The sequence below is a fragment of the Sminthopsis crassicaudata genome, chromosome 2 (genome assembly GCF_048593235.1).
Source record: "Sminthopsis crassicaudata isolate SCR6 chromosome 2, ASM4859323v1, whole genome shotgun sequence".
Taxonomy (NCBI): Eukaryota; Metazoa; Chordata; class Mammalia; order Dasyuromorphia; family Dasyuridae; genus Sminthopsis; species Sminthopsis crassicaudata.
The window spans coordinates 617035130-617056418 of NC_133618.1; the positions used below are offsets into that span (position 1 = coordinate 617035130).

Genomic DNA, 21289 nt, shown 5'->3' on the forward strand with positions numbered 1-21289 from the left:
CAGTCACAGAATTTTGTCTGCCAATCTGAAGACATGCCTTAATAACCCAGGACGTGGCCTTCTAAATACCCTGGAAAATGAACTTGAGTACATATAATAACTTAGTGCTGGGCCATATTTGTCATGCTAGCACCCACAATAACTACTGATATGCAGCCTCTCTAGTCTTCCCTCTCATTACTCCCTTTTCCAAACCACTGCAATCTGGACTGGACTGGCTAGCTTCCCTTATATACCTTTCTTTACACTATTTTCCCCATCTCTCTACTTTTGATCAGTCCCATTTTCTACACATGGAGTCCCCTATTCTAATGCCATCTCTACTTTGCTATTCATCCTTGAGAGCTTGATTTAAATGGTATCTTCTCCATAAAGCTTTTTCTGATTTCATTAGTTAGAAATGAGCTCTCCTTACTAGAACATAAGGCCATTTGCATCTTTCTTGACACATATCAAGGCCACTGGGTAGCTCAGAGTGCCAGACTGGACTCAAGAAAACCTGAATTCAAATCTGGCTTCAGACACTGACTAGCTGTGAGATTCTGGGCAAGTCACTTCACCATGTTTGCCTCAGTTTCCTCATCTGTAAAATGAGCTAGAAAAGGAAATGGGAAACTTCTCAAATATATTTGCCAAGAAAACTCCAAATGGGGGCCACAAAGAATTGGACCTAATCAAAAACAACTGAACAGCAAGGCTCATTTATCATTTTCTACCGTCATAACAGAATAAGTTATTTATGAGAATGACATCTTTTATGAGACTGTAATCTCCATGAATGCAAAGTCTGAGTTTATGTCCATGCTCCTTTCCACCAATGCCTGGTCCTGATAGATCCAGATAATAGTCTTATCAAAAACCCATCAGAATTTATTGGTTTGGAAATTTATTGGACCCTAGTTGGGTGTCTAGTTCCACCTGAGACCCAGAAAGGTGCCAAATTCAACCAAAGGCCCAACAGACTTGTTTCTCTTATTCTCTCTGATTGCCCTTTGTTTGTATTAGTTTTCAATAAAACTAGTATGCTTTGTTTTCTTGTCATGAATGTCAGATATCCTTGTACTGGTCATTTGGAATTCTGAACATTTCTAGTCCTGTATTAAGACAATAGTTTTACAATTTCATCTTACAGAATAAGAAGCAATACGTGAAAACAATGTACTAGAAAAAAACTACAGATATCTCAGAAATGGAACAGGAACATCAAGTACAAACCCAAAGACTTAAATCTGGGATCCAGAAGATGGACAAATGGACAGATAGACAGAGGGAGGGAGGGAGGGAAGAAAGAAGAAAGAGAGAGAAAGAGGGGAGAGGGGAGACAGAGAGAGGAAAAAGAGAAGGAAGGGAGAGAAAGAGGAGAGAAAGAAAGGTGAGAGAGAAAAGACATGAGACAGAGAGAGAAGGAGGAAGGAAAGAGGAGAAAAAGCAGGATAAGGAAGCAGAAAGGAAGGAGGGAGAGAAAAGAGACAGGGAGAGGGAAAAAGGGAAATAGATAAATGAAGAGAGGGAGAAAGAGACAAAGAAAGAAGAAGGGGGAGGAGGAATGGGGTCAGGAGGAAGAGGAGAAGGAGAAAAAGCAAAAGAAAAGGGGAGGAGGATGGAGAGAAGAGAGAAAGGAGATAAAGGGAGAGGAAAACACTGCTTCTAACTGGGAGTAAAAGAAGCCAGATGGATGAAATAGAGCAAGGAGGCATTTTTTCACACTCTTCCTCTTTCTCTCTTACTATTTTAAAAACTAGTAACTTAGTTCCAATAAAATGCTCAGCCACTGGGTACTTTTTTTCTCCTTACCTTGAAAATAACAAAAACAGATAGGAGCAAAGTCATTTGTTTTAATGATGTAGCATGGTAAAATTGAAAGCCAATAAAGTAATATTTGTTTATTATATACCAGGACTTGCCCTAAGTCCTAGTGCTACAAAAAGAGGTCAAAAAAAGAATCTCTGCTGTTGAGTCAGGGGACCTGAGTGCAAATGCTACCCCTAATGTTTAATATCTATATGATGCTGGGCAATTCTCTCTCCCTGGGTCTCAGTTTGCTCAATAGCAAAACAAACATATTGTACAGGATGGCCTCTGAAGTAAGCAACTGGTTATGACACATTTATTAAGTGTTTACTGTGTATCAGGCACTGTGCACGTTCTGGAGAGATGAAAGCAAAAATTAAACACCCCCTCCAACTATATGTCTATGCTCATAAGAGAAAGGCAGAGGCAGGAGAATAAAGGGAAATGTGTTTTTCCCCTGTCTCCAGTTCAACCTTCTTTCATCTATTGTAGGAGCCTAGCAAATGTTTGTCATTTGTTCAATTATATTAAATGAGTCTCCATCATCATTATCTTCATCATTTGCCTCCTTCAACTTTAGATGAGTAAAATAGGACTGGGACTTGGAACAAAGCTTACAAAAAAATGAAAAAAGAAAAAAAGCTTCTGGCCCTTGCCAACTGAAAACGCCTGGCAGCTGCAGAGCCAAGCCTTCTTATCAATAAGATTTCACCTCTTGAGGTTAGGCTCTTTGTTCTGAATAACACAAATGCAGGCTTTCTTTGTAGCCAGGAAGAAGGGTCAGCATATACAGATTAATTAATAAAAGGCAATGTATTTTAAGGAGTTTGGAGGCTAAACAAATTTCACACTGATAAAACTGTTGTAATTATGCAAGAATGGTAGTTCTGTAAGTGCTAGAGCTGGAACACTAAGAGACTGATTTGTTGTTGTTGTTCAGTGACTTTTCAGTCCTATACAATTCTGAAGGACCATATCTGGGGCTTTCTTGGTAGAGACACTAGAGTAATTCACCACTTCCTTCTCCAGATCATTTTTCAGATAAGGAAACTGAGGTAAACAGCTTTAAATGACTCACCCAACGTCACACAGCTAGTAAGTATCTGAGCCCAGATTTAAACTTAGGAAGGTGAGTCTTACATTCCAGGTCTCACACTAGCTTCCCATCAAAGCTGATAATATCCCCAAATATGATTGCAGGTACCTTTCATATTGGTGATTAATGGTTCACTCAGGCTTCTGAAAACCCAAAGAAGCAACAGAATTAGTAGGGGTCTCAAAAGAAGGAAACCCATTCATCAACTAGTCTAGAAGCTGTGATAGACCCTGGTCCATCTGATATTCAAATTTTGTTTTTGTTATTCATTGAGTCAAAAGAACCATAGAGAAATGCCCAAATTCTCACAAATTACAGATTAGAGAGTATGAACCCTCATCTTCTAATTCCAAATCCACCTTTTTTTCTTCTAAATTTGAGGGTCATTTTCCCTTGATGTTGTGGCTGCCCTGTCCTAATTGAACATCCCTTCTTACATTTCTATGGCACTTTATGGTAGCAAAGTGCTTTGCAGAAATTATCTCACTTGAGTCTCACAGAAATCCTATGAGAGAGGCAAGGGGCAGGTAAAATGATTCTCATTCTATAGCTGAGATTAAACAATACTCTGAAGCACCAAAAGGTGTTTCTAACCTTTGCATTAGTTACCTGAATCTCCTGGCAACTGGAAAGACAAAAAAAAGAATAAGTCTTGCTCCTATCTTAAATGTTTGAAACTTGGGCCATGAAAAAGGGAAATGATGGCATTTAATTCTCCCGCTAGAAGAATACAATTATTTTTCTAGGAAATTAGAGATCCCTTGATGCTTAGATATAAGTACAATTACCAGGATATGCAAGCATTAGTTTGTGTGTAATAAGAGACCCAGATTGGTCTCACCAAATGGAAACTTTCTGTGAAGATGAGTGGGTAAGGAATATTCTTCTTAACATAAATTCTCACCTATATATAATTAAGAAAGTGGGGATTTTCATATAAGTATCAGCAAACCATGAATGCATAGTACATAAAATAATAACATCTCCTTCCCTTCCCAGGTTCTGACTTGAAAATTTATATCTAACATGGATTTTTTGATTCATGTAAGGTTATTAATCTTTCTTTATCATCTCTTCTATTCATCAACTTGAGCTAGCTTGGAAGGAGCCCTCAGAGTACGGTCATCTCAAGATGGATGAAGCAGCTAAGGAGATGTAACAGTCTAAAGAATTAGTGACCTGGAAAATAAATTTAATAACCCTCCTTATAATTTTAGCAGCATTGGTAAGAGTATTTTATTCTACAGTAGTCTACACCATTTTCCCTTGCTTTTGAAAAGCACAGAGGTGATTCTGCCTATGAACTTGACTCATTCTAACACTTTGAAAATAAGTATTTCTATCTTTATTTTATTATTCACCACTGTAATAGATCATATGAACTATAATAACAATGTTAAAGTCTATGAGATAAATAAAGAGAAATAAAGAAGGAGGGAGAAAGCGAAGCAAAAGTTTATTAGAAAATTTCTCCCACTTATTTAGAAACTGAGTGGGGTTGATAGCTAATTAATTACTGAGAAAGAGATTCATTTCTAGCAATTTATGAGGAAATGATAGGAACCAGTTTAGAGAATCAGTAAGAAAATGATCTGGTAGCCAGTAGAGAGAAGATAAAGGTGGGCAGAGCTGACAATTATTGTAGTCCACACTTAGCTAACCTGATCCCATTTCATGTGGATCTGTTAGGACTAATACTGTTACATAATCTTTGACAACCTGAGAGATATTCATCTAGTAGTGAGATCTGTATATCAAAGACTTACGGATATTTCTGTCATTTTTAAAAGAATCATTTAAAAGAATCAAAACTGTTTTCCTGAATATTTGGATCAATTCATAGCTCCACCAATAGTATATCATGACTGTTTTTCTATAATCCTTTCAAAATTAATTATTTCAGTATTTTATCACTTTTGTCAGTTTTCTGGGTATGAGGCAAAACTTCAGAGTTGTTCTGATTTGCATTTTTCCTTTTATTAGTAATTTGGAGCAATCTTTCATAAGATTATGATATATATCTTATACATCTGAAATTCATACGATCATACGATATCTTGAAATTCTTTTATTCCTATCCTTGAACACTGCTGGCATTCTTCTTACAAAATTGGGCCTTACTTTTGTATTTAGTTTCTTTCTTGTCTCAACTTCTGTACGTGTCTTTTAAAAATCTAAGTTGGTTAATATGTTCTCTGTATATCCACATCAATCTTCTTAACCACTTCTCCTTTTTTCTTTCCTACTGTTTCTCTTTGTGTCTTCAAAATTTCATTATCAATATAGTCTTATCCCTTCCAGTACAATTTTCCACGAAGAATATTGATTCAGATCATCTTATCTAACTTTTCTTTAAATCCTTTGAAATAGGACACTTTAAATTAAAGGAAAAAAGGACTTATAAATGCAAAAATATTTATAAGCAACTCTTTTTGTGATATTAAAGAATTGGGAATCTAAGGAATTCTCATCAATTAGGGTATGACTGGTCAACTTATGGTTCATTAGTGTGATGGAATACAATATTGTTCCGTTAAAAAGAAATGATGGATGGGATGGTTTTAGAGATATATGGGAAGACTTTTATGAACATATATGTAGTGAAATTAGTAGCATTAGGAGAACAATTTATACAGTAACAATATCATAAAGACAAAAGGGCAGCTAAGTGGTACAAAGAACAGAGATATGTCTGGAGTCAGGAAGAAATGAGTTCAAATCCATCCTCAGACACTTTCCAGTTATATGACCTTGGCCATGTCACTTAACTCTGCCTGCCTCAGTTTCCTCATCTGTAAAATGAACTGGAGAAGGAAATGGTAAACCACTAGAGTATCTTTGCCAACAAATCCCAAATAGGTTCACAAAGAGTAAGACATGACTGAAATGATTGAATGACAACAATAAAGGTAAATAAATCCATGAAATTAGCTACCTGTGTCTGGGTTAGAGAGCTAATGGACTCAGAGTGAAGATTAAAACATTAGTCTTTTTTTCATACAAGGTCAATTCAGGAAATGTTTTTGTTTGATCATACACACACATATATATGTGTGTGTGTGTATGTATGTATGCACATATATGTGTGTGTGTATATATATATATATGCATATATATATATATATATTTGTAACAAGACATTTTTCTTGAAATGAATGGGTGGGGAAAAAAGAGGGACTTCTATTGACTTTTTAATAAAAAGGGAAAAACTGACATAAATTTCTCTTAAATCTAAATACATGTCAGATTTCCAGCTTTCTTCTCCTTTATCACAAATTATAAGATGTAAAAGTCACTTTCTGCTCACTCCTCGCTCCCTGCCCCAGTTTCCCATTATTTCCACTCCAGCAACCACTTTCTCTCTGTTGGTGAGAATCAGATTCAGAGTGATATTTCTCTTTGATGGATACTCTACCTTTTGAAGCTTGAAATTATCATTAAGACTTGCCAGACAATTATACACTTTTCTCTTTTGACAAAGAGAAAAAGATTCCAAAGATGCCTAGATAATTGAAGTCTCTCATCGCTAATAAATAATTCTTGTGCTAGGCTTCTAATTTTTTCTCTAACTCATCTCTTTCCTCTTTCTACCTAGGTAGTCTGTAGTATACACTGATGACAATTTTGCATCTGCTTCCGTCTCCATCAATGTTTCCCCAAATACTCCCTGCCATATTTCTATCCTCTGATTCCTGCATTTCCTTGTGTGAGTACAGCTTCATAGTATACTACCTTTTACTTCACCTATTCTTTTAAAATAAGGTATGCCCATCCAAAGCTATATTCCAGTCATAAGTTGCATCCCACTAATTCACAGTGATATCTATGAGGCTATCCTTACTTCCTTACACTAAGCTCTCTCTAATTCGTTTTGCTTATCAGTCACAAGCAGTTATTTTTAAAACAGTATTTTCATAATTCTAGAGCTATAATTTTGGTCTCAGAGTATGTATCTAGGGAACTGTAAAAATCATTTCACCTGAGTTTGAGTGGGAGCTCTACAACTTACCACTGTTATGACCTAGGAAAAGCCTCTGGACTGAGATGGTTGGATTAGATAGATGATCTCTGAAGTACCTTGCAGTCTTAATACAATTATTCCATGACTTTGTCAATCTCAATCAATAAGTAAATTATGAAGTAGATCTAGAATGCTGCATAATTACCAAAATGCTGTGTAATTAAGAAAACCAAGGTAAACAATAAGATTGTCATTGAAAAAAATACAGTAAGCTGTCCATTGTCACAGTTTAATTAATGTGTATAAATCATATGTAATATTTTTACAAATAGTCAAACATGCCCAAAAGTAGCCCCTGTTCAGAAAGCTCTAACAAGAACAATTATATAGAATTTACCTTAAGTCACATGTGTAAATATCCATCCCATTCATTCAAATTCTCAGCCCAATATATTCCCATCGAAGATGACTGCTGCTTGGACTGTACTTACAATATTTGACAAAACAAGCAAAACCAGTAAAAGGGATGAAATCAAACTTTTTTCTATTCTTCTTTGACTTCCTGTAATTTAGGGACTTATATTACCTTTGCCATTACATCTTATCTGTTACATTTCATAGAGGATAAAAATAACACAAAAATACAGCACAAAGCACTTGCCACTAAACCACTCTAATAATACAAGTATTGTTTATCACCTTGATTTCACAACCAAAGAAAAGGAGGCTCAGAGATATTAAGCAAGTCACATAAGATCACACAGTTACTAAATATTAATCTTCTGGATTTTTTGAATCTGAAATCTCTTCCCTCTATAGCATGCTACCCTCAGCACAGTGAGGTGCCATCTCTGGCTAATAAATATTCTAGGATGAGTGAGGCATGAGAAATAAGAGGATTTTTTTTCTACTCTTTAAGGCTTTCTAGTGTTTTCTAGGAAATGTGACTGCACTTATATATTTTCTTCTGTTACCTGTTATTATTATTCACTGAGGATGTTCTAGTCAGTTATCCCAGCAACTCAAGAAAAGGATCACTTCAGCTTCCTAAAATTTTATTCTTAATAATATTAAAGTATAACTATATACAACTCTGCTAAGCAGACACAGAATGGATTATAGAAGTGCATGATCACAGGTCACAAGATCATAGGTCAAGAGCTAAATGGGATCCTGGAGGTTAATGACTCCAATCCCTTTGTTCTAAAGTGAGGGAACTGATTCCCACAGAAGTTAAATAACTTGCCCAGTATCACATAACTAGTAAATATGTGGAATGAAATTTGAACTCAGGTCTTCCTAAACCTGAGTTCCGGAGCCTGTCTACTATGCCATGTGATAATTTAACTGGATTTTTGTAATAGGTACTTTCTCCAGGACAGGGGATTGCAGGAGGGAGAAATGTGATTTGAGGAATGCATGGTCTAGACTTTTAGGCAGGGACTAAAATATTTAGCTAAAACCAGCTAAAAGCACAAATATCAGCTTTCAAAATATCATACATTTGATAAGTGCTTTAGTAATTAAGTATAATCTATTTTAAAGCAATGAAGGCAGAGTTTCATAGAGGACTATTAACTCCAAAAATAATAGTTAACACTTATATAGCAGTTTAGGATTTGCAAAGTGTTCTCTATGTGTATTAATCTTAACTGATCCTCACAACAACTCTGTAAGATAGGTGCTATTAATTTTTCCTATTTTATAATGAGGAAACTGAGGCTGACAGATGTTATTAAGGTCACAGAGTCATTAAATGTCCAAGGCAAAATTCAAACTCATATTCCTGGCTCCTAGTTCAATACTCTTTCTATCATGCATCCCTCGAATGTATTTATTCCTTCACCTTTTCCCTCTATATTTTGTAATGCTTAATTAACCATATATTACTTGTTACTTAATACAGAGTAAACTGGAAGTTTCTTCTCACTCTTCTACTTTTTTAGTAATAATTTGTTACTAAAGGAAGGTACCATTGAAAACATATAGTGATAATCCCAAAATGCTTCTCTTCCTGGATTTCCTAGTGAACTTTACCACTTGTCCTTTGCAGAAAGAGCATCTTTAGTGATCTTTAGGAACTAACTTATAGTCCAGTGAATCTCATAATGGATTCTTAAGTTAAAGGAAAGATATTCTTACAAATAGAAAAGTTCCTTGAAGACCAGAGAGTCTAAGTCACAAATTCTCTGAAGAAAAAAAAGTCAAAGGTCTTTGTCAAACATGCGCACCTTTAGTGCTAAAACCAGCTTTCCAGCATGTCCTTCAAGGGGTCCCACTAAACTCTGGTGTCTTAACAGGTTCCTGGAAGTCTCTGAAATCAGTTTATATCTTTAGAACAATCCTTTTCATCGTCTCATTACAGGGACAAAAGCTGTGTTTACCAATCCATATGTGGTTTCAGGTAACTTCTGATGTGAGGATTTTTTTTTGCCAAAAGTCCCTCCAATTCATCCTCATCAAATAGTTGGTTAAAGTGATGAAAGTAGATTATATATGTACAATATTAAAAAGCAATTTTTAGCCATTCAGTTGTTTCAGTAATGTCCAACTTCTTGTAATCCCATGTGGGGTTTTCTTGGCAAAGATGCTGAAGTGGTTTACTATTTCTTCTCTAGCAATTATTTTTATACCAAATCATAAATAATAAGCAACGATGATAATGGTGATAACATAATAACTAACATATATATAGTACTTTAAGGTTTGCAAAGCATTTTCCAGAGCCATATCTAGGAATTCTTACACTTGGGTCAAATTCAGGTGGGTATATTGATCCCAGGTGATCAGATGGGATCAATATACAAAGGACCCTACATCTCTAGGGAAAATCATGGGAAGGAGGTGAGGAGCCCATCTCCCAGAGATTCTAGGCCACGCCCTCACGGTGCAGCCCAGATGTCCATGGCCTGCTATTCCCCAACCCCCAGAAGGAGGGAGAGTGGGAGTAAAGGAGCTTGAGGAAGTAGACCCCAGGAAAGTGGCAACAAGGCAACACAAGCCAAGGGGCGGCAGCACAGGGCCAGGTGAGGGAGCAGGCAGCAACTCCCCACCCAAAATGTCACGTTTTTCCACATAGAACAATTTTTGATATTATTACAAAGAAGCAAATGTCATTTCATGACTTTCAAAAGAAAATGTGTCATCTCTTTACATTGATTTTTTCCTAAATAACAAAACAATACATATTGTTCAATAGTTTATTTGATGTCTCTTTATTATGATGTCTAGTACCACCATGGTTGCAGCACCTTAGCTGGTCTTGCAGTTGAGCATCTCTTTACTGTGACCTTCGTCACCTTTTGACTTGTTAGGTGTCAAAATCTCAGTTCCCACTCTTCTGCTACCCAAGTATCCCCCCCAATCTTTCAAAGTTCAGGGAAGGGCTGTGTAACTGTACTACAATTCCTTCTGCATCAACAGAGAAAACAACCATTGAGGGAAAAAATAATTGTTTAACCCAATTATAAGACTGTTTTCATTGTGTTAGCAAAACAATTTCCCAATTAGCCCTTGTTTAGGTTAAGTAACAAAATCAAACTAGTAATAGTTCACATTTAGATACCACTTTGTGGTTTGCAAAATGTTTTACATACTCACTTCACCTGATCCTCACAATTCTGTGTGGTAGATGCTATTATTTTCCCATTTTACACATGAACAAAATGAGGCTCACAGAGTTTAATTAGTTTGCCCAGGGTTACAACACTAGTGAGTGTCTGAGGCAGAATTCAGACACTGGGCTACTGATTTTGAGTGCTTTATCTACAATGCCAAGTTTCAAAGGGGTCTGGAAAGTCTGCATCCAATTGCTCTTTTCCCTTCCACACACACATACATGGATTAAACCTATTGTTGATTAGCTCAGCTGGTCAGAGCACAGTAGTGTTGGGTCAGGGATTTGTTCTCTTGCCAGAACCACTAAGTGGTTCTGTTCCACAGCCACCAGTGGAATCCCATTCTCCTGAGCAGCTATCTTGCCAATAAATGTCTTTAGATTATGCAACCTGGATTTACAGCCAATACTAGAGCATTTTACAGGAGACACGACTAACTCGTGGAGACAATAAAAATGAATGGGCAAATGAGTGGGTAAATCTGTGACCATTACATGAAAAACAATTCAAAGGATGGATCCTCTGGACAAAGTCACCTCAATCACTTTTGTGTATTAAGGAGAATATATCAGATAAGAATCAAAGTTTAAATCAGATAGGAACTACAGTTTAAATCTTGGCTTTTTAATACCATGTTAGCTTAACTATGATGGGGTGGGCGGTCTCACTGAGATCTCCACCCAGATACTTTCAGCTTCCTGGAAATTGCTCTCCCCAAATAGATGCACTTATTTGTTGGTTCCCAGAAACATTAATGAAAGCCAAAGTCCTGGATTCTCCCCTATTTTATGTGTTTCTGAGTCATCAGAATAAAAACTGACTCCAGTATGCCCATCCTTTCCATCTCTGGAGTATGCTAGTTCAGCAATGGGCAAGGTACTCTGCAGCTCCTGCAGCAGCGTAGAATTCAAGTTTACTTTTTAGCTTGACTTTTTAACTTTATTTTTTAGCTTCACAATCTTTCATGATCTTGACCCTGGTTCCTGAAAGTTGAGCCAACAGAATCCAAGCCAAACTGGTCCTACTCAGTTGGAAAGGATTTGGGTACAATCAGGAGAAAGATCGTGTGTATTTCTGTTGTCTAAAAAACAGCCCATCCAAGTGGGAAGCGGCTTATGAGCAGAGAGGTGCCGGAAAGGGGTGACTTTTGTTATGGTAGCTGTCCCATATGCAGCTCCATGGAGAGAAGGAACATCTACTGGGGGGAAAAAAAGCCATGGTTATTTTCAAATATTAAAAGCCTAGGAATGAGTGACTGGATTATTTTCAGCTGAGATGCAAATAGATAGTCTTTCATCAGGTTTCCTAGGCTGCCATTAGCAAACAGTGTGTTTCTGCTTCTCCCAAGCCAGAGGATAAATGGGGACAGTGATACCTACTGGTTGCAGCAGTGGCTCCTCTCCAAGGTGCTATACAGTATTGGGCTCAGAACTTGACTTGAAAGAGTCTTTCGAAATCTCACTTTGCACAGTTGAAAGAGGTAGCTGTTCATAGATTTCCTTTGAAGGCTTATTCTGACAAATGAGGAACAATGGTTTCATTTCCTTTTTGAAGTTACGATTCAAAAATCCATAGATGATGGGGTTGATGCAGGTGGATGCCATGGCTACCAAATGACACAATAAAAAAATTAGATTCCCATAGCAGATGGGAATCGCTTCATGATACCACTCCTCAAGGCTGTTGAAAACATGCAGGGGTAACCAGCAAATGGCAAAAGCCGCTACCATGGACAGAAGCACAGTGTTGATCCTTTTCATCTGTGCTAGTCCCAAGGAGTGCTCGTTTTTCCTGAAAAGCTCTCTTCTCCTCTTCAGGCGTCGATGGATCCGCAGGTAGCATGCCATGATAAAGGTCAAAGGTGCAAAGTATTGGAGGACTAGCAAGAGGATGCTGTAAATGGATTTCTGTTGATCGGTTGGCCAGGATTCTGTGCAAACAGCTTTATCCACTAAAAAATCCATGGCTTTGGATTGGTTGTTTTGGAATACATTTCTCAAGATGCTATTGGCCATGAAGGGCATAGCTAAGAAGCAAGCAATGAGCCAGGTGCCCACGATCCCTAGGTAAGCCTGAACCATATTGGGCATATAGCCTAAGGGGTTGGTGATCATATGATGTCTTTCCAGGGCAATCAGAACAAGAGAGAGGACAGACACTGTGACTGACATGCATTGGATGAAGGCAGACAATTTGCACATGGCGTCCCCAAAGATCCAGTAGTCCATGATGGTATAGATGAGGGTAAAAGGTTGGCAAAAAAGACTCATAATAAAGTCTGAGAAAGCCAGATTTGCAATGAGGATATTAGTTACATTGGCTTTCTCCCTCTGTCTAATCACCACGCCCACTAGACACAGATTGCCTAAGATACCTATGAAGGTCTCCAAGCTATAAGCAATGATCAGGAAAACATTCATGTCGATGGAATTCTGGCAGTGATCTGAGAAATTGGATAGGATACCCCTTCTCCAGCTCCTGTTTTGACCTTGGGGTAATACTGGCAGTAGAATGGAAAAATTAGTTGAATTCATGTTGGAGACAGGGATAGACAGCAGGATTTCTTGAGCTACAGTAGCCACTTCAACAGGACTACAAAGACACCCAGGGAATACCTGTAAAGGGAAAGAGCATTGATCAAGTCACAGAACTGCAATTCAGTGAGCATTTATTAAACATTTGCTATGTGCAGGGGGGAAGGAATTTCATTTTTTCCCTTAACTTTGAAAAGATAAAAATGAATTCATTCCTTTCCTCAAGAAATATACTCAGTTGAAAATAAGATGCTTACAGATTAATAAATGATACCAGTCCTCAAAGCTATTAAAGAAAACAATATGCATACAGATTAGTAAATATAAAATCTATACAAAGAAAATACAAAAGTAATTTCTATGGAAAAAGTACTAACAACTGGAAAAATCAGGGTAAATGACTTGCCCAAGTTTACACAGGTAAAATTTTGGAATATCAATTTTATTGCTATGTGAAGAATAGATTGAACAGGGAAGAGCCAAGGAAGGAAACAACTAGGAGGTAGGAGATTATGAAAATTTCAACTAGTTTGGTAGCCATGTTAGCAGAATTAAGGGCACACATGCAAGATACGTCATAGAGACAGTATCAACAAAACTAAGTGATTGATTCTGGATATTACTAGATAGATATCAATGGGTAGGGGCTACCTAGAGAAGCATGGGACAACACACTAGCAAGACTGGTCCCAATATGCCTACTTTATAGAATCATAGCATTAGAAATGAAAAACATATTAGAGGTCATCTCAGTGAAATAGAAATAGAAAATCTCTATGAAATGGGCACACAGGAAAAATATAGAAAGGGATTTTATATGTTTTTAAGTTATCTTTATTCTGCTAGTTTTTTAAACTTAAATGTTTTCAATTTAAATCAATATTAAATCACCTGCTTAAACAATATATGCACACACATACATGCATACATACACATACATACACACACAAAGGATCTTCTTTTAAAATCTGACATAGAGACGAGATATTGTTGGAATAGGAGATTTCAACTATCTGGACATCTGTATGATGTCATTCCATGGTCTGGGGTCTTTTCAGATGACTCCACAAAGGAAAATTCTGCAGAAGTAAAATCTCATTTCATAAGAACCTAAAACCAACAGGTATGTCACAAGGAAGGAATGGCAAGGGAACTCCAAGTACTAGAATACTGAGCTCAAAACACAAAGTAACTGGAAGCCCAAAGCAAGAGGTCTGTCCAGAGAACACAAGGGTAGGGCAAGAGTAAACATTCACAAGATCCACATGCAAGCAGGAAACACAGATTGAGGTCAGGCTAATATTAATGAAATCTGGCAGTTATGTAGCATGTGGAGGTTTACCACGCTCTTTGCATGTGCAGTTCTCAACAGATCCTCACAACAACCTTGTGGGGTTGGTGATGTTGTTTTACTTATTTTACAGATGAAAAAAACTGAAGCTGAGAGGTTAGTTCTTGCTCTGGGTCAACAATCTAAAAGTGTCTCAGAATGATTTGAATTCAAGTCTTTCTAACTTCTATGGTCTCTCTAGGTGGCTAGAATTTTTCTAAGTGTCCAGCATGATCTGAGACTGAATAAATCATTTATAGATTATCTGTTTGCTAAAAAAAATAGTGAATTCACCTACATCCTTTCAAGCCTGGGCATGTTAATGTCAATAAGGAGAGCCACCATCTTTATTTCTCCAAGTAAGTTTCAGCTATGGATAGTTCCCAAGAGGTTTCAGCGGGTCTGAGCATCAATTAAACCCATAGAGACAGGAAAGCATTAAATGTATATGAGAGTTGGAAAGCAGTCTAACGGTATTAGATAGAGTAAGCTAAGGCTAAACGTTAAAAAGATAAAAACACATTTCTGAGTCAGTAAATATTCATCATTATCATAAATAATTCACATTTAATAACTTAATGACCATAATAAATAACTTGCTTTAGGATATATAAAGAACTTTACAAATAATATCTCATTTTATCCTCACAATAGTCTAGGAAGCAAATACTATTATCCCCATTATAAAGATGAGAAAACTGAGGCAAAGAGAAGTTAAATGACTTGACCAGGTCACATGGCCTGTGTGTGGAAGGAAATTCAATATGAGTCAACAGTTATGTAGCAACTAAGAAATTTAATTTTACTTTATCATTATCATTCATGATGCTAAGTGAAGTGAGCAAAACCAGAAGATCATTGTACCCAGAAAAAGCAAGATTATACAATGATCAATTCTGATGGATGTGACTCTTTTCAACAATGAGATCATTCAAGCCAGTTCCAACGGACTTGTGATGAAGAGAGAAGGGACTGAGTGTGGATCATAGCATAGTATTTTCATCTTTTTGTTGTTTACTTGCATTTTGGTTTGGTTTTTTTTTTTCATTTTTCCTTTTTGATCTGATTTTTCTTGTGCATCAAGATAATTGTGGAAATATGTAGAGAAGAATTGCACATGTTTAAAAATATATTGGATTTTCTAGGGGTTGGGGTAAACAGGGAGGGAAAAAATTTGGAACACAAGCTTTTGCAAAGGTGAATGTTGAGAATTATCTGTGCATATGTTTTGAAAATAAAAACATTTAATAATAAAAAAGAATCATTAGTTTATGTTCAGGAAAGTTCCCTTTCTATCCTGCTTTGACTAGACCACATTTGAGACATGGAATTCAGTTCTAAGTATCCGAATTTATAAAAGATGCTGATAAATTAGTACCTATTTGAAGAAAGGCCACTAGGATCAAGAAGGATCTTGTGAAGATATCATTGAGTAGAAAGAATTAAAGAGAATATTTAGGCAGGACATGCTTAACTGTTTACAATGGATGTCATAAAGAAGAATAGTTTGACTCATTCTAACTACTCCTGGGAGCAATGAGTAGAACTACAATTAAGTAAATTTAGGCTTGCTCAAAAGAAAAAACTTTCTAACAATTAAAGTTCTTGAAAAACGGAGAGGGCATGTCAGGAGAAAATAGACTCCCCTTCAATGGATATCTTTAATCCAAAGCTCTAGGACCATTTGTTGGATATGCTGTAGAAGGAACTCTTCAGATAAGGGTGATTTCTGAGGTTCCTTCCAACTCTGGTTCTCTGGCATTGGAGATGATGCTATTTTTGACAGGACGTCCTGTTCTTTGATCTCACAGCCAACACTCACACCTTTATGCCTAACATAAGCAGCTGCCATTTTAATCACTCTCATCCAGTTCTCAGCAGAGAAAAGAAATATGTACTTCCACCTGCCTTATAATAGTCATTCACAAAAAAAAATAATAATTCTCTTAGTCTTTCCCACTATCTTATAAGGGATTGTTTAAAAAAAAAACTTTAAAGTACCGAGAAAAAGCTAAACCTTCTTTCAAATACCTATTCTGACATCTCTATGGATTATCCAAAGAATTTATGCTAGTCAAGATTTTTATCAAGGACTTGAATGAAACCGTAGCTAAGAAGCTTGTCAGATTAGTAGATGATACAAAGATGGAAGACACTGGTAAAATATTAGGTCAATTCAGAATCCAATAAACTCCAACAGAATAGAATGGAGGACCAAAGTTAATAAGATGAAACTAAATTTTAAAAATAAATTTCAAATCCCCTACTGTTGGATTAAAAAGATCATCTTCATATTGGAAGCTATAGCTACAAAAACAATATGAAAAAGACCTGGTGTTCTTAGGGAAGTTCTACTCATTAGAAGTCAACAGTATAACAAGGAGTATAAAAGTAAAAAAAGGAAATGCAGTCTTAGAGCTGTTTTTGGCTTCTTCACAATCATTCAATGTATATTTATCGATTATAACGTATTGCCAGGCACTGTTACAGACTCTAATAAAATGGTCTCTGTCCTCAGGGGACTTTTACTCTTCTGATCTTATGATTATAATGTTAAAAATACTCTTTGAGTCATTGTATCCAGAATGATGGTGGAGATAGTTACTTATACTTTTGCCTAGGTGAATCACTGTCTTTAATTTTAGAAAGGAAATTCCAAGCAAAGTGAACAGGTTGATCAAGGGCTGTTCCTCTATACAATATTCTAATTCCCACTCCACACTTTTGCAGATGTCTACCTCACCTTCACTCTTGAATCATTAATTCCCTACAAGACTCATCTCAAGTAACACCTCCTTCAGCCATTTGGGGTTTTTTGGGCAAAGATACTGCAGTGGCTCATTATTTCATTCTCCAGCTGATTTTATATATGAAGAACTGAGTGAAACAGAGTTAAGTGACTTGTGTAGGTTCATATAGCTACTTAGAATGGGAGGCTGGATTTGGACTCATTAAGCTAAGGCATCCTGATTCCAAGCCCAGTGCTCATTGTACCACCCAGCTGCTCTCTCAGGAAAGAGACAACCAAATCTAAAGAAGAAGAACTACAAGGGCAGAAACCATGGTATGTCAGTGAAAAGATCCTGAGTTTGGAACCAGATGATCAGAGTTCAAATTCTGCCTCTACTACTTATTACCCAAGTGACCTAAGTTATTTAACTTAGGTCTGATTCCCAACTTGTAAGGTGCTTTCCAGTTCCAGACCCATTATTGATGTAGTAGCCAAAAACTGCTCCATATACAAGAAGATGTGTAAAATGTTTGTTGAATTGACGTGAGTTATGTTACATTGAGGTGACAGAATCAGCTAAAAGGCTCCTTCCCACCCTAAAACAAAAGACCGGAAGGGGAAGAAACACTAATATGGAGACAAGGTTAAAACCTGCTGGCTTCTTCCATGCCCAAATCACAGAATTTTTAAACGGGAAGGAACTTTCAAGATCATCTGATCAAATTCTCTCATTTTATGTATGAGGAAATAGAGAATCAGAAAGGTAATTAGCAAATATTTATTGAATTTGTTTGAATATAAATCCATGACAGAGAGTAAACATAAGGCCTTCCAAGAACACAATTTCCAACTCCTAAAGAATTAAACCAAATAATCAACATGAATTTTTTTAATGCCCACTATGTAAAAGATAGGAATATTAGGCACTGGGGCTAACCCCTCCCTAAGAGCTGAGTTCCTATTGGGAAAATCAATTATATACAAAATAAATACAAGATAACTTGGAGAGGGAAGGCACTAAGATCTGGAGGGATAGGAAGGGTTCCATGTAAAAGATGGCATTTGAGCTTAGTCTTGGAAGAAAAAAGGGATTCTACAAAGCTGAGAGAAGGGAATATACTCCAGGCACTGAATACAGCTAACATAAAAGCACAAAGGGCTTTTAATGGAGTGTCAGGTGTCAGGAAGAGGAAGAAAGAAACCTGGCTGGATTGTAAAGTGAGGTGAAGAGAATGATGTTTAACAAGACTAGAAAGATAGCTTTGGGCTAGTGTGAAGGGCTTTTAATATTAAACAGGAATTTGTATTTTATCCTAGACACATTAAGAAACCACTGGAGTTAGCTGGATAAGGGACTGACATGAACAGATCTTGACTTTAGGAGAGGGCAGGAGTAGAAAGAACCCAATTCCTTTTTCAGTTTGGTTTGAACAAAATGTTAACAAAGCTTCATAGGAGAAACAACAAATGCAAAAGTCCAACAATGAGGGCAGACAGACTGGTGCAATACAAGGAAGATCTCATCTCAGAGATTTGTGATTTATTTGTTCTTGAGCTAACCCACTTCACATCTCCCAGAGCTCAGTTTCCTCTTCTGTAAAGTGAAGGGATGGCTTCTGAGATCCCTTCCAGCTCTGGTAGCATGGCTTATGATTAGATGATCCTATAATGATATTCATTTTTTAAAATTCCTTGCCCTTTTTTGCTCATAGAATGATGTTGATGGACTTAAAATGAGTTAATATCCTGAGTCTATCATTTACCATATGGTCTTGTACAAGTCACTTCTCTCAGCTTCAGTTTCCCCATCTATGAAGTGGATCTACAATACTTGCATCTTCTACATTGTAAAGATCAAAAAAGAGATCATATCTGTAAGAGTACGATTTGGGGAAAGCTCTATAAACTTTAGACCTATATAAAATGCCAGCTATTGTGACTACTTATTCAAATATCATCCCACTTTTTAAATGGCATTTTCATTATTTTTCTATACCCAAATGAAAGCAGTTGTTTGTTCCTAATTGTTTGCTTTTTCTTTTCATGGCATTTTTTTTGGCATTAGAGATCTTATTTTTTTTCTGGCATCTAAGAGATTTTTTTCATGGCATAAAAAAAATCACAATAAACCAGAAATCTAAGAGAACCTCATTTTCTATGAATCAAACTCAAATTTTCTTAATTTTGGCACTGTGCCCTTTTTTCCATTTTCAATTCCCATTCCAATTGATTGCTTTGACTAACATGTTAATTGAATAAACTAATTTTCTCTTCATTACACAACTCAAGCACAATTCTCCTGGGGTATGTTATTCAATGAGTCAAGTAGAGGCTCTTTAAAATTTTCTCTCCACATCAGAGTTCCTTTAGCTAGCTTTCCAAGATAAATGCATATAGCCCCAAGCTTCCCTTCAGGATCAGAAGAAAGAGGAATCCCGGTTGTTTCACATTTGCTCATCAGAGGGTAAAGTCCCATACTTAACAATGAAATACTAGAGATAACAACACAACACCATAGACAGCCTGGGAGATCAGTTAGGAAACATCTTATGGAGTGAAAATATCCCCTTCTTTTCCCTATATCTCCCCCTTTTTATATGGATTTACTCATCCTTTCCTTCAGTAAATATTACCTGAGTGTCTGCCTTCCTTGTACACAGTAAGTGAACCTCCCCAAGCTGTCGGGTCTATTTTACATGGTAACTCTAGTACACCCACAACAAGCACAAATGTATGACCAGTGAAGGCACCTGTTGATACACAGACACCCAGTTGTTTGGTCTCCCTAGATTATTTTTTTTAAAAAACTGAGAAATTCCAAAATGAAGGAAATGCATCAAGCCTCTAGCTCCCCTCACCCATTGTCCTATCCCAACCTGCACTGGAAGCCTTAGATGTCTTACCTGCTCATTCCCCTAGCCCCAAGTGGTCAGGAGCCAGATGCTCTGTGCTTGATCAGAAGGCTTCCTCAGCAAGACTGAGCCAAGCAGCTCCAGCAACAGCAGCAACAGCAGCAACAGCAGCAGCAACAGCAGCAGCCAAACCAGCTCTCAGCTGCCTGAGCTCCTGATAACTGAGGACCTGGGTTCTGAGCCTCTGATGATAACTGAGGAGTTGGGTCCTGGGTCTCTGATCACAGGAGCTGGGTCCTGGGTCCCTGATAACTGAGGAGCTGAGTCCTGGGTCTCTGATAACTAAGGAGCTGGGTCCTGGGTCTCTGATCACAGGAGCTGGGTCCTGGGTCTCTGATAACTAAAGAGCTGGGTCCTGAGTCTCTAATAACTGAGCAGGAACTGCAATCCCTAGTTCTTACTAGGGAGTTACACCCGGCTTTTTTTCTCAACAAAGGGGACCCTGAGGGGATTAGCTTTGCCTGTATTTGACCTTCAAAGTTCTAGCACCCTCTGTTGATATGAATTCATCTGAGTCCAAGCAAAGAGCAGCCCTCTGAGGAAAGCCTAGAGTTTGGAGCTGTCTGAGGTATTGCAGAGGGGTAGGGCAGGACAGCATCATCCCAGCTTCTTAAGAAAAGAGGCCGTCATAGCACTCAGGAAGGCAGCAGAGAGAGAATTCTTGGAGGCAAACAGTTGAGGTCTGACAGGATTGCTGGGATTTCTGGGTTCTGGTCTTGTGTCAACCCTTCACTTTAATTTGCTGAGGTGAGCAAAGTTAGCTTTTGCAAAGCACCTCCTGGGGATTAAGAAGGGATATTACAGGAAGCATCAGACTGGATCTCTTGGAGCTTCTTAGAATCCATGAGCCTATAGATAAGAGTCATATTTGTTTCAGTTCAATGCCTGGATGTGTAACCATTAGCAAATCACTTAACTTCTATAAATATATAACTATAAAATGGTTATGGTAATATCTACCCTTTCTTCCTCACAAAACTTCTGCTGACATTCAAAGGAGAAGCTATAAGCAGAATACTTGGCAAATCTTAAAGTGTTGCATAGGACTAGGTTTTGAGTCAGACAGGTGGATGTTCAGGTGAGTTAGATGACAAAATAGAGGGCCAGGCTTGAAGACAAGAAGACTCACCTTCATTCATTGGAGTCCAGTCTCAAACACTTACTAGCTGTGTGACTCTGGACAAGTCACTTAACCCAGTTTCCCTCAGTTTCCTCCTCTGAAAAATGAACTGGAGGAAGAAATGGCAAACCACTCTAGCATCGCTGTCAAGAAAACTCCTCATGGGATCACAGTCAACCACAACTGAAAAATACTGA

The 21289-nt window shown here is 37.4% G+C and overlaps 1 protein-coding gene across 2 annotated transcripts; it reads right to left on the reverse strand.

Annotated features, from left to right (window-relative positions):
* Window positions 1-7123: 7123 nt before the first annotated feature.
* NPY4R2 (neuropeptide Y receptor Y4-2) lies at window positions 7124-20692 on the reverse strand. Of its 2 annotated transcripts, XM_074296149.1 has the most exons (3): window positions 19964-20692; window positions 11845-13080; window positions 7124-10259 (listed from the first exon to the last, which is right to left on the reverse strand). In XM_074296149.1, exon 2 carries the CDS (start codon window positions 12997-12999, stop codon window positions 11875-11877), a length of 1125 nt encoding a protein of 374 aa, XP_074152250.1. In that variant the 5' UTR covers window positions 13000-13080; window positions 19964-20692; the 3' UTR covers window positions 7124-10259; window positions 11845-11874. The 2 variants fall into 2 exon arrangements, with proteins under 2 accessions (XP_074152250.1, XP_074152249.1); XM_074296148.1 differs by having other exon boundaries at window positions 7124-13080.
* Window positions 20693-21289: the final 597 nt, after the last annotated feature.

Excerpts from the sequence above, each read along its gene's own strand:
- NPY4R2 (XM_074296149.1), bottom strand. The coding sequence starts at position 12,999 with ATGAATTCAACTAATTTTTCCATTCTACTGCCAGTATTACCCCAAGGT.